The sequence below is a fragment of the Panthera pardus genome, unplaced genomic scaffold, assembly GCF_024362965.1.
Source record: "Panthera pardus isolate Hobbes unplaced genomic scaffold, ASM2436296v1 HiC_scaffold_27, whole genome shotgun sequence".
Lineage (NCBI taxonomy): Eukaryota > Metazoa > Chordata > Mammalia > Carnivora > Felidae > Panthera > Panthera pardus.
In genome coordinates, this window is record NW_026526843.1 from 6,199,788 (window position 1) to 6,217,017 (window position 17,230).

General features: G+C 41.0%; 1 protein-coding gene across 3 annotated transcripts in view; it reads left to right on the forward strand.

The window, feature by feature from the left end:
* The first annotated feature begins 3,278 nt into the window (after positions 1 to 3,278).
* Positions 3,279 to 17,230, forward strand: part of PHF6 (PHD finger protein 6) — a 47,441-nt gene continuing 33,489 nt past the window's right edge. For 2 of the 3 annotated variants that reach the window (XM_019426950.2, XM_019426951.2), the window contains exons 1-3: positions 3,279 to 3,457; positions 7,411 to 7,594; positions 7,819 to 7,920. In XM_019426950.2, the coding sequence (XP_019282495.1) occupies positions 7,457 to 7,594; positions 7,819 to 7,920 (240 nt within the window). In that variant the 5' untranslated portion in view covers positions 3,279 to 3,457; positions 7,411 to 7,456. The remainder of the gene's footprint in view (positions 3,458 to 7,410; positions 7,595 to 7,818; positions 7,921 to 17,230) is intronic. The other variant, XM_019426953.2, reaches the window with a different exon arrangement.

A 17,230-nucleotide genomic window follows, 5' to 3' on the forward strand; every position in this document is an offset into this window, starting at 1 on the left:
GAGTGATCTAGGCAGAGCAGATGCAGTTGCTAAGCGGTTGTTTACAGGGTATAAAGTCAGAGACTTGTTTCAATTCTACGAAAAAGAGTAGAAGGCAGTTTCTTAATGTGTGGTCCTCAATAGATCTGCATCAGAATACGTGGGCAGTTTAAGAGGGCGGATTCCTGAACCCCGTTCAGAATCCCTGAAGAGGGGTGGTGCCAAGAAAATTTGCATTTTTAGCAACCTCCCCAGCTAATTCTCACTTCCAAATTTTGAGAATTGCTGGGCCGGAATAACAATAGATCTGCAGCAGGTCTAAGACTCTGACTAGGGGAAAGTCTGCATTATAAGGTAAGAAAGAAGAAGGGAAACCTTATACGAGAGACTGAAATAGCAGCCAGAGAGCCAGAGTTCAGAGTCCCTGTTAAGAGCCAAAGAGGGTGAAAGTTTAAGAACAAGTAAACTGCCAAAAGTGTCAAATGTAACAGAGATGTCAAGAATGAAGATGGAGAAAAGTCGTGAAGATGGAATCCAGATTTTTCTGGGCCCGGACCTGCCCTTCAAGATCCAACTCAAAACATTTCCTCCCCAAGGATGTATTTCCTGCTCCGCTGGACAGAGTCCATCCATCGTTGTGGTATGTAATTCCATTATAGCATTTCATCTATTGTAGTGAAATTCTCGTCTTCTTCCTCATTAGAAATACCGGTTTTTCATCCTCATTAGACTGAGAATTCCTTGAAGGCAGGAGCTGCTTCTTATTTCTTTTCAAATCTCCAGTGTCTGCCATAGTACCTGGCATATAGAGAATATGTGCAAATGCCTGCTGATTGGGAAGGAACTGGGGGCTGAGAACACAGTCTGGGAGTGAAGGGAGAAGAATCCTAAGTGTTCGAAGGCAAATGAGAGCAGGGAATAATTAGAGAATCAGTTCCTGGAGACCATGAAGAAGATGTGATTAAAACCACAACCTTAGCTTTAAAGAACTGGACGGGCAATTCTTTCTGAGTCTTGAAGGAAGCCACAAAGGATGGGTGCACGAGATAAAGTCACTTAGCCCAGATGGCCCAACTCTAAATAAGTCAGAAAGCTAAGGCCTTTGCTGAGAATGAGGTACAGAAAGCAGGATCTAGAGCCCGAAGAAAGATGGGGAGGCTGTTAGTGGGAGTGTGCTGGTGGTTGGTGGTTCCATAAGACATTAAGAGATCCTATGCTATATCCTCAGGCATTGTTAATAGGGTGTTGTTACAAGATGACTCCCTTTCGTAGCCCTTGAAATAACAGGCTGCATCTATCAGCCATGCTAATTGGAGCTGGCTAGCAGACCTGGGGCCTGAAACTCACTAGGGTCGCAGAGCTCTTCCTCTCTGGAACATCCCCTGCGCTTCCTTACCACCTCTTAAGGCATGCTGTGGTCCATCGCCTATCATAGATACTTGTCTTTTCCTTGTTAGACTGTAAATAGTTGAGGGAGAAGGCTGTGTCTTATTCACTGTTGTGCTGTACCTTAAGCATAGCGCTTTGTACACAACAGGCAGAGGATGTCTGTACCAGGCACACACCTCTCTATAGCATTTATCACACCATACCATATTTGTTTGCTTCTTTGTCTCCCTTTTTAGACCACGAGCTTGAGGTTAGGGATGGAGTTGATGTATGTCTCTCTTGTGTTTGGAACTTTGTAGTTTTACAGATGTTTATTGAATCAAATTGTTGAAATGAGTGCACGGTTGAGAGACTGAATAAAAGATAGAAAAATGTGGGGAGTTGGGGAGAAATCTAAAAAGACAACACACTGCACAGACAGTACGTTTTGTTACTTTCCCTATCATCAATGTCATTCTGACATCAATCAGGAAGTGTGTAAACGCTGGTGAAAATAATGCAGGGGGACCGTTTTAAAATACGAAGTTAATGTTTGGAACACACGTTCTGGATCTTCTTATGTAAATTGCCAGCCTCTCCTTTCACTGTAGAGGGCCTGGGTGAAAGCGCTAAGGGTCCCGTGCAGCTAAATGACTGCTTTGTCCAACATTAGTTACCTGCTTGTATGGGATGCAATGTTACATGAACGCAGTTACTGTTTCCTTTAGAATAACAATTTAAGTTTGACCTTGCAGGGAGAAATAAAAACAATGTTGAAACAGGGTAGTAACAATATAGGATGGCAACAATGAAAATCCACCGCGACCCCCCTCCTTCCCTTTTACAGGAAAAATAGCTACAAAAAGGTTATCTTTAAATTTTCATTGGTTTGTTAGGGCTTTTTTTTTTTTTTAACCACTTGCTGGCAGTCTATGAGCGTAGGAGAAAATGACAAAAGCTGGCCCTTACATAGGGCATAGTATGTGTCCAAGTGTTATTCTATGTGATTTACGTGTATGAACTCCTTTCTCTTAACAGCTCTTTGAGATGGATACCATTGTGATCTCCATTTTGGACGTGCTGAAACTGAGGGACGGAGAGGTAATGCAACGTGCTCAAGGTCATAGAGCTAGAAGTGGGGGAGCTGGAATTCAAACCCAAGCAGTCAGGCTCCACACATCAAAGAGGAAAGCGCTCGGTTAGGTGTCGGGTTTACCTGTGTGAGTTTATAAAGGAAATCACTTATCTTTGTTGATTATGATAATCTCCGTATTTACAGAGGGCCTGTTATATGCCAGGGACGCTTATAGACGTTTAACTTGCATTATCTCATTTCTTCTTCACAATAAACCCGTGAGATAGTATTTTTAATCCCCATTTTAAAGACAAAAACAAAAACAAAAACAAAAAAACTCTCAGATACAGAGACGAAAATGCTTTGCCCAAGGATTGAAATCCAGGCCGACCTACTCCACTACGAGCTTCTCAGTCTTTCGTGGCAGTAAAATGAGAGAACGGAGGACCTCAAAGGGATGCCACGAGAGTACAATGAAATAATGGATGTGAAAAGGCCTCGGTGAACAAGTGCAAGGGATCAGGCCTACCCACTTGAATCCCTGTTGAAAACTGGTTACCCAGGGCTCCCGCCCAACGGTTTCTAGTCCCAACCCTGCCCCTTCTCCGCCCGACCCACGGCGATATCTTCGAATGTCTTTCTCTATCTCCTCGGAGCCTGCCCCCAAACACTTGGCTGAGCGGCGGACCGGAGAATAGAAGGTACGCGCGCGAGCAGGAGGCGGAGCTTGCCGCCCCGATCCGTACTGGGGGCGGCCTCGGCACATGCGCCGTGGTTCTGCGGCTTCAGTTGCCCCGGCCGTGCAGCCAACCGGGGCTCGCGGCGCGCTGGAGACGTATTAACGCTGTGTTGAGTCGTTGCGTGCGAGGGGGGCGACGTAAGGGCGCTCCGCGAGCCCGTCTCTCCTCGAATGAAAGGAAACAACCTCCGGCGACAGAGCCCCGCTCCCAGGCGCTGCCGGAGAACCGACACCGACTTCTTTCTCTTTCCCCTCATTGGCGCTTCTCCCCTGCCGTTCGCCTCTGGGCCCCGCCGGTGAGTCCCCACGGTAGCTCGGGGGCCCCCCATTCTCTGCCCGGCGGGAGAAGACAAGGAGGATGGCGGTGGCCAGGCCGCCGCCCCTGCCCGTTGTTAAGGGGGACTCTCGGTGGTCTCGCTTTATTGTCAAGGACCCCAGAAGCGCCGCTCGTTGAAGGCGCTTGGCAGAGAGGTGGCTGAGAAAAGTGCTTCGGAGGAGCTAAGGGAGCGGTTAGGCTCCAGCGTAGACTTCGGGGGAAGGGGCGCAGCATTTAGGGAGGAAAAAATACTGGGAATTTTTAGTCTTTGCCATCGCTTAGGACATATTTGGGAAGGAGGGAGACTCCCAGTTTGGGAAGCGTAAGAGGAGGAATGGTCAGGATGGCAAGAGGGTTGGCTTTGCGGAATGAGGAAAAACTCTGGGGTGGGGGGAATGAGGGGTGAAACTGAGATCTGAAACGAAGACTATTTGAGAGCGAACTCCTGGGGAAGGACGGTTAAAGAAAGTGGTGGGATATCTTCCTGGATTCGGGAGGACTGGAAAAGGACGATTAGGGGACCCTGACTTGACGACCGAAAGGACCTGCTAAAGTGTTTTAGAGGAAGATAGTTTTGCGAGTTTATCTAGCGCTTGATTAGAGGGAGGTCTCGGAGTCTAGTGTGTATTGAGGAATAAATAACGGAGAGAGGATCCGGTACGTTATGTGTACCATCCTTTTATTATATGGACGAACAGCACGGCATTCTTTTGAAATTTGTTCGTTTCGATATTCTGCGTGGAAGTTGAAAAATCCTTTCTTTTTGAAAACCCCTTTTCTTTTCATCGGCTTACTACGTAATATCGGGTCTTATTCAGACAGTTCAAATTCTTTCTTACCCTTGGGTTTGAAACAACTGGAAAATTCCTTCAGTTTCCTTTTGAATAACCGCAAAAAGCAGTGCGAAGCATGTAATAATATCGTGCAACCAAATTCAGGTGCCCTTCCGGTTCATCTCGATCGTTTATTTCTCTCCACTGTAACTTTCCTGACCGAAATACTGCTTGTTTGGGGATCACGTTTATGTATTTTCAACTGTATGTTTCAGCTTGATTGCGTGTGGGATTGTTTGATCTTCCGGAACGGCAGTTTTTGTTTTGTTTTGTTTTGTTTTGTTTTTCTGTGGAAATGGTCTTTCAGATACGAGACGTTGAATGAGCTCTCGACTTGGTTCTTGAATGCTCTCCTTGATGTTTCAGGTTATTTCCACCTTGGTGCTTTACAGCATCTTGTAAAATCAGGAACGAATTGATTGCCTCAGCCTAACTAATCGAGCTTTTATATTTTTTCAGACATTTCAATTATGTTTCTCACGCTGTTATCTTTGCCTCTTTTTTTCTGCTTTATAACATGATCCATAATGTTATGTTTCTTTTAAGGAAAAGGTTTCATTGTTGGGCAAAAGCATCAAAGTTTGATCTCTGCGTGCCCTGAAAAACCTTTTACGCTGAAATTAAAATGCCACATAGCTGCGTGGATCGTTATGAACCCCTTAATATTGGTCCTTGGAATGCCCTTATTCTCCTTAACGAGAGACCACAAGTGAGACAGCATTAGATAAAAATCTGTATTTTTATGATAAAGACATTTTTGTGAGTAGTCATTGTTTCCAGGATGTTCCCCACTTCATGTTTCACAAGGAGGCTGTAAAAAATTAGCAAGATATGCACAGATACATTATTTTAATTTTAGTGGAAAAATCCATTTAGTCATTGCACATTGGGGAAAGTTTTTAATTGGTTTGGTGCACTTTGTTGTGTTTTCTGTTCACTTTACCAATTTAAACTGATGAAAACACTAGAATATTTTTGAATGCAAAATAAAGCGTACCTTTTTTCTCTCTTAGATTTTTGGGTATTTGATATCTTAGAAAAGGGAATTCTCAAAATTAGGATGACAAATTTACCTGTTTATAAATTCAAAACAGGCAGAATTCTGTACGGATACAATTTGAGGGACACCATTTTCAGAATCAATTTCAAGAGTAAAAAGTGCTTTTTTACTCTAGGACTTTTTAGAACCTTACAACCCGGTTTTATAGCCTATGCTAGGGTTGTGCAGAAATTACACATTAAAGATGACTGTACAGATTAGATTCATAATGTGCTATCCTTTGAACTGGCCAAGGATGACCGGGGAGAAATGCTGAATATGTTACAGTGGTTTCAGAGTGTCTACTATTCATTGCATAGTCGTAAAGAAAGCTAATTTAGAACTCAAATAGCAGATTTTGGTGCTGTTTGAATTTTGCTGTTTTGCATGGTTAATTCTAAAGATTTTGGCAGCTATATTCTTGATAAAGCAACTGAACACATATTTGCCTGTACAAATGCAAACACACTTCCCCTTTTGTTTCTTTTGTTTCTCTGTTATGTCCTTTTTTTTCTTTAATCCTAAAAGTATTTGCTGCCTGTTTTCAATCAGTTTCATGGTTTATAGGCAGTGCTGTGAATACAGTACTGTTGTAAAGTATCCGATGGCGTTTGGAAGACTAAGGTATTTAAAATTGTAGATAGCATTAAGGGTTTGTTAAACCCATCAACACAGAGACTGCCAAGGCCTTTGAAGTTTTGTTTAAAAAACAAAACAAAACAACCCTAGGTATAAATTGATAAAAAGACCTGTTTCTTTGTGGCTTCACGTTAAATTTTGATTAAGTATCTGCAGTTTTATATTATAAAGCACTGAGTGGTTTGCAGCTAACACCTTCCTGGCACCAGCTGCTACTGTTCTTGCTGGTGAATGAAGTGCTTCTCACAAAGCTACAATGTGGTGTCAGTGAGTCCATTTTTCAACATAGTATTATGAAAATACTCAAGTATATAGAACAATGGGAAGAATTTTAGTAAATTTTAAGATGAACATTGCAGATTTTATTTATTGTGACTTCTGTTGTGGCAGCCTGGATCCTGGACCACTTAGTTCGGTTGCTTTGGGAAAACTACACAAATCACATAACTGATTTTACACTTGTTTAGGTTCTTCTTAAGAATCCATGTTGAGATTGATGATCTAAATCTGAAACCTTCTATCTTAGAGCTTTTCTTCCCTTTCTTTGTGTTTGACTTTACTACCTAGAATTATAATTTGACTAGATTTAAGGGTCACACAGAAAAATTATCCTTCCTTTATACAATATTGCTAATTTAATGTGAACGTTACTGCATTTAGAACACCACTCTCTGTTTGTAACTTTAACCTGCAGACTTTTGGAATAAGCCTCAGAGTCAGATAATATAGTTGTTTTTTATAAATAATCGGTTCCTAAAGTATGGTTTTTATAAATAGACTTATAAGCTTAATTTTTTCTTTACTCTAAAGAGGGATACAATAGCAAAAATTTATTAAAGATGTATACGTGATTTTTTTCTAAACTTGAAAATAATTCACATTTTAAAAATAAGTGTTCCAGAGTCACGGTTAAGTGCATTCATTTCTCCTTTGTTGGTTTATGAATATGTGAACTTGAACGAGTTGTGCAATTCTAGAATTCTGTTCACTCTGGATATTGTGTAGTTCTCTTACAAGTTTCTGCTCTGTTCTCAGATATATAATTCTTGGTCTCCTTGAAGGGGAATCTAGCTATACATGAAAAATATTTTTCATTAATATTGTGAGCAGATGACTGTTTTAGTGTCACACATTGCACATTTTTAATTTATCCACACAGAAATCGTTTTAGTTATTTCACATATCCTCTAATTTGGGAGCCGTTTGATTTTTCCGAATTATTTCAGTAACTTATCTTTATGCATACATTTGGTTTTTTCATTATGGAGGCATTTCAGGTTTTAATGTTCATTTGTCTATTCTAAATACCCGCTTAAAAATGCATATATTAAAACTTAGGTTAAATATTAAACAACTACATGACTGTGTAAATGGATATTAAAGCGCAATTAACCATTTTGTTGCCCTTCTCATTCTCTGTAGCATTTCTTGAGGCTTAAAGTGGCATTCTAAAAGCAATTTAAAAATCATGTCAAGCTCAGTTGAACAGAAAAAAGGGCCCACAAGACAGCGCAAATGTGGCTTTTGTAAGTCAAATAGAGACAAGGAATGCGGACAGTTACTAATATCTGCAAACCAGAAGGTGGCAGCGCACCATAAGTGCATGGTAAGTAGAGGCCGGCAGCCGAGAGACCCGAAACCGGGAGGACCCGACAGTGACTGACTGTTCCCGAACAGGATGAAAGTCAGTTAAATTTTTAAGATCTGGTTTCTCACGAATGCTATGCCATTTGTACTAGAAAAGTTCCTTTTAAAGTTAACATCTTGTTGACTGTTTCACTGTAATGTCTTTAAATATGAATCTTAATTGTTTTTAAATGTAATTTATAGCTCTTTTCATCTGCTTTGGTATCATCACACTCTGATAACGAAAGTCTCGGTGGATTTTCTATTGAAGATGTCCAAAAGGAAATTAAAAGAGGCACGAAGCTGGTAAGTTGGTATTTCTGCCTCTTGAGAATAAAACTGACTTTAAGTTCATTAAAGAGGAAATTGCTTATTTTAGAGTGTATTGCATTATTATTAACAGTATAATTTTAAATTGCAGTCTTCCCCCCACCCCCCACCCCCACCCCCGAACCAGAAATTCCAAGGCTGGGTTTAACCTATTTATCACTTGACAAAAAAGGAGGGAATCAATATTTATATTGTTCCGATTTTTTTTTCTTTTCAAAAAGAATTAAAATCTTCTTGGAGGCTGTGTTGACTTAGAAAACAAGCAGTTTGCTTAATTTGAATAGATCACGTGTTAAAGCATTCATTCAAGGGAATTTTCATAACTCAGATGTGTTTTCCTCTTCCGTCATCAAGTAATTGTGGTGATCATAAATGAAGGTGACAGTACCCTTTCGGCAAAACAATGTTACCACTTGCTGCATTTTATTGTCGTTCAGCCATGTAACAGCATTTATGACTTTGTGTAACTTTTGATGAATTTTACTGTTTTTTCTGAAGGTATGTATGCTACAGTAACTTCCTGTAGTTGTCTTCACTACTGGTAACCAGATTGACAAGATACTATATTGCTGTTTTGGAAAAGTAATATTGTCTCCCCTCGGGACTTAGAAAAGTGCTCTCTGTACTTATGATGCAGTAGGGTTTACATTGAAACAATTTTCCCTCTTTGGCTATTGTATTTCTCCTTTGAGCCCTTTATTGAAATTACATCTGTAAATGTACCTTCGGTAGCTTCACTCTCAAGTGTGCCGTTATTTTTTTTTAATGTTTATTTATTTTTGAGAGAGAAAGAACATGCACCTGAGTACACATGCGGGCACAGGAGAGGGGCAGAGAGAGAGGGAGACAGAGGCTCTATGCTGACAGCAGCGAGCCCGACGTGGCGCTCAAACTCACGAACTGTGAGATCAGGACCTGAGCCGAAAGTCAGACGCTTAACCGACTGAGCCACCCAGGCACCCCTCAGATGTTTCATTATTTTAAAGATGGGTTTGGCAGAACATATATGTATGTTCTTGGGCACTGGATAATCTCCTATTTCGCAAAGAATAGGATGAGCAGAGGTAGGAACTGTCATTTTGATGATCAGGAATAATCCATTTTTTGTAAGTTGTCAGTCTTGTAGTATTAGGGAAAAAAGCAATATGAAGAAATTGAAGGATTTGAGACTTGCTTTAGGATAAATCATCTCAAACCCTAGAATCATTATTGGCGCAGGTGGGAATTCAGAGGTCAGTTTTTGTGGTAGTGAGGCCTTAACTGTGAAAGCATTTGTATTCCCCCATCCCCAAAACTGCTGTAGTAATAGAATGCTTCGTGGTTTTTTTTTAATATATTTTTTAAATGTTTATTCACTTTTCGAGAGACAGAGACAGAGCGTGAGCAGGGCAGGAGCAGAGAGAAAGGGAGACGCAAAATCCGAAGCAGGCTCCGGGCTCTGAACTGTCAGCACAGAGCCCGATGCAGGGCTTGAACTCACGAACTGTGAGATCATGACCTGAACCGAAGTCGGATGCTTAACTCACTGAGCCACCCAGGCGCCCCTCGTGTTTTTTTTTTATCGTGATTTTTATTTGCTGGTTTTAGATTTCTTCATGTTTTTATGGCTTGCTGATTTTTGAGAACCAGAGCAGTATGTTTTTATTTCCTAGTCCTTAAAAACAAATTCAGATGCACAGAAAGAATACTATTTACTTGCAAGTGGTTGTGCTGTAAACCTTATTACCCCATTATTTATTCCTTGGCATTATGAATATGTCTGGAAAATGCTCTACATCCTGACTCATGAGCATTTTGCTCCCTTGACGTGGCTGCTCTAGTCAGAACGGGAGCAGTTTTGGTCTCAGTGTTACTGATTATTAACAAATGCAGTGCCTCGTTTTACATGAAGCAGTATGGCTAAATCCAGTGGAGATTTCATTTATTTGGACGTGTTTGTGAAGAGAGCATCTGAACTTTGTACACGTTTCACTAATATAAATTATTTTGATTACTTTTTAATGGTATAGTATAGGGAGTTAATTTTTTCTCAAGTGTAGTGCGTTGTAAAGAACGGCATTTGTCCCTTGAACTAGGGATGGAAGAGCATCGGAGGTTAAGACCACAAACTGTGGTAACAGACTTGGATTTGAATCGCAGCCCTGTCGCTGGCTGGCTGGGTGACCCTGGACAAGTTCTTTACTTGTGTACACCACGTTTTCCTCACCTGCCAAAAGGAGACAGTGGCAGTGCTTGTCTCCCAGGGTTACTGTGAGAATTCAAAGAGAGACTATCTGGGACTTAGCGTGGTGCCTGGCACGTGGCTAGGACTTGGTAAATGGTAGCCACCCTGGTAGCTAGTGTTTGCAAATAATAATAACCCGCTCATGTCATTGTAGGCTAATGAAAAGCATGCTGGGCTGGGAAGTCATGAGGCTTGTTTTTTTAATAACTCTGTCACTGACACATTATGTAACTTTAGACAGGTCGTTAACTTATTTGTCTTTTTGCCAGTGGTAAACAGATAATGCTGCATCACTGCTTACTAGACGGTGATGTTCCATGACTAAAAAGTTCTATAAAAGATCGAAAGAGTTGCCTTAGGAAAGGTGTTTCAAAAACCATTTTGAGGCCCTGGGCATCTATTAGTGAGGAATAGGGGCAAAAGGAAAGAATTTGAGCCTATAGTTGTGTTCCTTTTCCTCCTCCCAAATGTCAGAATTTAAATACGTTACATGGGGGATAGGACTCGAGTGGCATTCGTATGTTTAACTTTGATCTGTGCAGGGAAGGTAGGTCGTGAATACCCACTGAAAATAGGTGCTTCCAAGTGAGGTTCCAGCCTGTACCTGGTGTTGGCTTAACAGGTGCTCCCTGGCACCAAAGAGAAGTTTCGAGAGAAGAGGCTGGGACCTGCGATGAAAGTGTATAGGTGACCAAATGGGGTCAGAGTCTGAGAGAATGGGAGGTCACAGAGCAGGAGTTACAGGAATGTGGTTTTTATGTTCTTGCTGCCATAGGCAGTTTTCCAAGGTTTTCATGTCAGTCACAAAGATGAGGGGAGGAGAGCTATTCTGTATAAACAAATTCATCTCTTTTTCATCACCTTTGAGCGCCCAGATGGACCAGGAATGGCCAGAGTACTAAGAATTTTATCATTTGAGTCTCTGTTTTTGCAGTTGAGACAGATACATATTTTTCCAGAATGGTTTCCCAGTTCCTATTGAAGCCATATGAAGACACCACATCTGTACCATCTACTCTTACCCTCCAGCCATCTAGCACAGAAATGCATTCTTCCAAGTAAAATTATGAATCATCATGACTGTTTTCATTCTCTTTGAGGAGATACTTGAGTATATTTGAAGAACATACTCTTTCTGGAGGAAGATAGGTGGTGAAATCCTTAAGAGTTCTACGTTGGATAGTTACTGTTACAATTGGTAACTGTGTCAGATATATCACTCTAAGGACAGGAGTTCAGAAGGCCCTTTAGTTCTTCTTCCCTCACCCCCATGCAAGATTGCCTACAAGCCATCCAACATAAGATTTTTCTCCGCTGTTTTTTTTAATGTTTTATTTATTATTTAGAGAGCACAAGTGGGGGGAGGGACAGAGAGAGAAGGGGACAGAGGATCCAAATTAGGCTCCGTGCTGACAGCAGCGAGCTTGATGTGGGGCTCAAACTCATGAACTATGAGATCGTGACCTGAGCCGGACTCTAATCTGACCGAGCCACCCGGGCACCCCTTGTCTCTGCTATTAAATATATCAAGAAGTTGTGATTCTACCCAAGCGACGTGAATCATGACCGTCATTATATTACACTCTTCAGAATTGAGGGATCCATCCTTCTTTGTAATTTAATTATCTCACTTAATTTAAAACCATTTATTTTAGGTCTCTCTCCTTCCATTAAAGGAAGTATTTGGGTTTTTTCTTTACTAAAAATGGACAGTCTTTCATATACTTGATGACTATCCTCAGGTCACTCCTGAACTTTCCCCTTTACAAACTAAATTTTACTCCCATGTCTAAAGAAATCCTCTGAACATTTTTCCTGCTTTTTCCAGTAGTAGAAATAGATAACATTTATTGAACACTTAAGATGTGGGCAAAGTACCTTAAATACATGATTCTTTTTAATCCTGACAGTCATAATGTGAGATAGGAGGTTAAATCTCACTTTTTGGATGAGGAAACTGAGGCTCAGTGCAGGAACCTGACTAAGGTCCTGTAGCTAGTAAGCGGCAGAGCTGGTGCTTGACTTTAGGGCCAGGCGACTCCAGAGCCGGAACTCTTCATCACCCTAGGTTATACTAGACTGCCTTTTACGCTACTCAATCCCAAATCATATTTTAAGAAACGTAATTATTAGGGCTTAGGAGTTTTCTAATAAATATGGAAATACTTCTGAATTTAGGACATAATCTAACTCCTGTTAATATATTCTCTTCATAGCATTGTTAGTTTGGGGGACAAAAATCTTACATACATACTAGGTGAGAATATTCTGATTCTGTTACCCTCAAGATATCTTTTGTGGCCTCTGAAAATGAAAAGACCAATTTTAGGTGGTCTTTACTTTGTTATTTCCTCAGTACCAGTGGAATGTTTGGCGCCCTAGAGAAATGGGGTATCTGATTTTGAGTTTATGATCTAGATATCGGGCATGCCATGAATCTGCATATATGACAATTTATACATCTTTTTATTGTGTGTGGGAGGAGCCTTGCCTATTCAGGTAAGTAAGATTGCTGCCTAGAGATGGTAAGGTTTAAAAGAGGGAACGGGGGGATGAGTCCAGGAAAGAGGTTAACTACCAGAACAGGTCATTGAGACCGGCAGTAATGGTTCAGTTGAGTAAGGTGGGATAGTTGCTGGGTCTTTAAACCTTAGACAGGAATTTCAACTTGGATAGTAAGGGGATGGGGATGGGGAAAGCAGGATTTTTCAGGAGAAAAGGGATATACAGTGGTCACTATGGAGAATGAAACCTAATAACGGCAGCATTTTTGTCTGCTATACATAGATGTTCTGCAAGGGCATCTTAAAATGCATCCTGTCTAAAGCATTATTCATCATCTCCCTGCACTGAACCTTGATTCTCTTTCTAAATCCTTTACCTTCAAGTCTTCCTTCTTCCACATCTGTCACATTGACTCTCCTTCTGGGATGTCTCTGCTTCCTTTTCTTTCTTAATGCTCCCCTGCATCCAGTCTTCCTCTTCCCATCCTTCCAACATAACTGCTGGTAATCACTTGATCTCTGCTTCCCTGCCTCCGAACCTTTACTGGTGCCTTACTGTGTATGAAATAATACCCAGAGGCCTCAGCCTGCCCCTCAGAAGTCGTAATCCACCTTTCCCATTCTTGATCTCCTTCTCTCTCCTCTTGGTTTCCCATACATCCTGTTTGTCCCCAATGTTGTGCAGGCACTGACATTATCCTAGCTGTCAGTTCTGTTTTTGAGTTCAGCTCAACCTTACCTCTGCCACTGAGTTTAACATGCTGTGCACTGTAATTGTTACACCTGTGCAAGTTTCTTCCCTGCTATATCGTGAACTCTGGGAGGGTAGAGACGATTCTCTTTGCCTAGCGCAGGATTCAGTGGGGACAGTGCATGGAAGGCACTTAGCAGGGTACTTGATGTCTCATTTGTGCTCAATGGCATTTTAATAAATGGGCACTCATTCATTGTTGAATTGGAAGGAGAGAAGAGCTTCAATTGGATAATAGTGTGAAACCTTAATGGCTAAGTATAAATTGGCTAGGGAGGTAATGGTGTAGCATAAAATTCCTCTTTTTTGGTTAATCAAAATTTTAGTGTTGTTTGCAGCTCTAGCAGTTGGAAAAGGAAGGAGCGAAATCTAAAGGGAAGACTCAGGTTGGTTACTTGTTCAGGATGGTAGAGCGCTACGTATGCATCACACCGGAGGGTTTTCGTGTTTCTTCAACATTCCCTGGCCTGGTATGGTGTTATTTTTGTTGTTTCCTTAGGCATTGTATTTGTCAAGTCCTCCGTCTGGAGTCTAGAATTCATCTGTCTGTCCATTTATCAGTTACTTAATTTAGTGCCTACTTTGTACCAAAGCAGGATGCTTAGACACTTTGGGTACAACCATGAACGCGTCTAGTTTAGCCTTAGGAGTATGTAAAGAATGCCACAAGAGAGGTGGGATACGGGACCATCATGAATTCTATTTGAGAAGTCAGAAGGCTTCACAGAGAGCGACATTTGAAATGTGTTCCACTGGGAAAGTGATGCTGTAGAAGTCAAAGGGGGAAGAGTTTCAAGGAGGAGGAAGTGGTCAAAAGTATTAGGTAAGTATTAAATGGCAGTGCTATTTAGAGTCAGTGGCTCGTTTAGCATTCGGTAAGGGCAAAATGGGGTGCCCACAGAGCACAGAATGCTACTGCTGCTGCTTGCTTGCTGCATACAAAGAAGCAGAAGATGCCAGGTGCTTAGTGGTGCTACGAAATCCTTAGAGCAGTGGTCCTTAGCCAACTTTTACATCAGAAGAGGAGTGGGCAGGGCATTACAGGCATGTATCTTTTGAAAAAGATTCCTAGATGATTTTGGATGAACACTCCTGGCTGTGGACCAGTGCCTTAGAAGATGGGTTGACCAACTTTGATTATAGGACCAGGTAATAAATATTTAAGGATTTGCCAGCCTTATTGTCTCCATGGTAGTCACAGACAACACACAAAGAAATGAGCATGTCTATGTTCCAATAAAACTTTATTTACTAAAATGGCTGGTGGGCTGGGTCAGGCTTGCAGGACCCCTGCCTTAGGGTATTTTTGTGGAAAAACAGGTAAATTCTTCCTGAGTCACTGGCCTCGTGGTCATCTGTGTAACTGAGTGTACGTGCATCACGAGTATATTCATCTTAATGTGTACTTTTTTAAAAAGCTCAGGTGATGGCATGCAGATTAATGTGTGTAGGTATTTTACCTGTCATTTGTATTGAAATGAATTTTGCTTTACTTTGGAGATGATTAAGGAGAAAGAATGTAAGGTAAAAGAGAAACTTCAAGTCCACTGCTGGAGAAAATCAGCTCTTTGACTATTACTGAATAAATTATTTTTTTCTTTTGCCTTCACATACTACTTCTTTGCAATTGAGAATAATGTAAATTTATGTCATTACGTAACTACCTCTTATCTATTTGTGCTAATGGAGGAGCACCCAAACCAGTAATGTAAAATAATCTATGTTTGGTTTTGGGGGATGTGTTGGTACTCACTTGAGTACGGATATGTGTTTGACATTTCCCACTGAGTGAGTATATATAGTGGGCAACACGGCAGTTTAAAGTACCCTCAGCCTGAACTACAGAGCTGAGCTCAGAAAAACTATCTGAATGTTTCAGATGAAAAAAAAACAACAACCTTCAAAAGCTACAGTGAGAATTTATATTCCTCATCAGTGATGACTCACAAAGTCTGATAGAGTTGGAGTTTGTGATATTCAGACCAAGGTCAGGAGACCAGGTTAAGCAAGAACTTGATAGGCTTAATTAGTTCATGGCCCTCCAATTTCAAAAAGCTTTCTGAACTCATTTATTCAGTAACTGCTTAGATTTAGTCTGTTACTCTAATGAAAACAAGTACTTTTCAATGGCTCTGTTTTTTAGAAGCACTTGGAATTTTAAGGTCCTAACCTATCAGTTTTGTCCTTTTTTAATAACTTTGATGGTTTTCAGATTTCTTTTTTGCTTTCCAGCTTTCCATTTAGACCTAATTATTACATAAAGTTGATTATTAATAATATTCTATTGTTAACTTTGTGTTTTTGTGAGACCCTCTTCAAAATGCTGAACTGTTTTTTGTTTGTTTTTTTTTAACTGTAGCTGTAGTATAAACCAGATACAGTTATGTGTTCATGTTTCACCCGACCACACAGTGGTATTCTTCTTAGGAATTTTTAACAGGTAAATTGGATAGCTGTCATTTAAACAGATGAGTCAGAGGTCACTCTTGTTTTCTAACAGTGTTGGATATGTAAGGTATTACTGTAAATAAAGCCGTGAACCTGGAGTTTAGGAGCATGTTTTAGGCAGCTCTGAAAACTTACCCTAACTGCCTTGTCCCGCATTCATTTTTATTGAAGGCAGTGTTATCCGTTATTAAAAACAACACAAAAAACCAGACACCAGTGTAAGGTGAACTGCCCTCACTTTATTTTTGTCTCCTGTCTCTTGTGCAGATATCCCTGGTACCCTGTCCCCAACTCCAGTGCTTTTTATGTTTCCCTTGCCTGCAGACTCAAGAATATGGCCTCGTTTTGGAACCTCTTTTGCATTCTCATACCTTTGTAGCCCTTTTCTTAGAGCAGGTGTCTTGAGAGTAGTTAACTACTTGGCTGTGAGGATTTATATCTCTACGGTGGTGGTCGGTGATAGATACTGGTAGATACACAGCAGTTAAACTGGGCAAAGCGAAGTCTTAGCAAGTGAGCCCTTTGTCACTTGGTTCCATATGGCTCTGTCTAGCCATCAGATTCCAGCTTTCCTTTCTGCCTGTCCTAGAAGTTGGCAGTCTTATTTTAGTTTTACTTTGTGTCTCTCTGTGGTCTTCGTTGAGTTTTCCCTGAGCTTCGCCCATAGCTCCCGAGAAAGCAGTATTTCGCCTTTTATTCCTTAGGATTTCTTCCTTTTACAAACTGAATTTCAGCGCTTGCCTGGTTTAATTGACTGAGGAGCAGGTACATCCCAGCTTCTGGCTCCCGCAGGACTTTAGCTAAGTCATAGCCCTTTCGGTTCCCTTTATCGGCACTCGTGTGATTTAGTTCCTCTTTAGTCTAGGTCAGCTCGTTGAGACTAAGCTTGTGGGGTACAGCTTAACCTTAACATAGTAGAGCTTCACTGATAGTAGAAGAGTGGTTACCACAGGCAGGACGGTGGGGAGGTGTTGGTTAACGAGTAAGAAGTTGCAATTGGGAGGGTGAAGAAGTCTAGAAGCCTGGTGTACGGCACGATGACTAGAGTTAATGCTACGTCGTATACTGGAAATTTGTTTGAGAGTAGATTTCGGGTGCTTTCACCACACACACATGCACACACACACACACACAAAATGGTAAGCGTATGAAGACATGAAAATGGTAAGCATATGAATACGTGGCTATGCTAATCAGCTCAACTGTAGTAACCACTAATATTAAAATATCATGCCATGCATTCTAAATATGCATAACTTGTATTTTAAAAATTTAGGAGCTAGTGTAGCTTCTAACCACACTGTAAAGATGATGTGCAAATATGTGTAATAGGATAGGGCCTTTTTTTCCAGTCTCCCC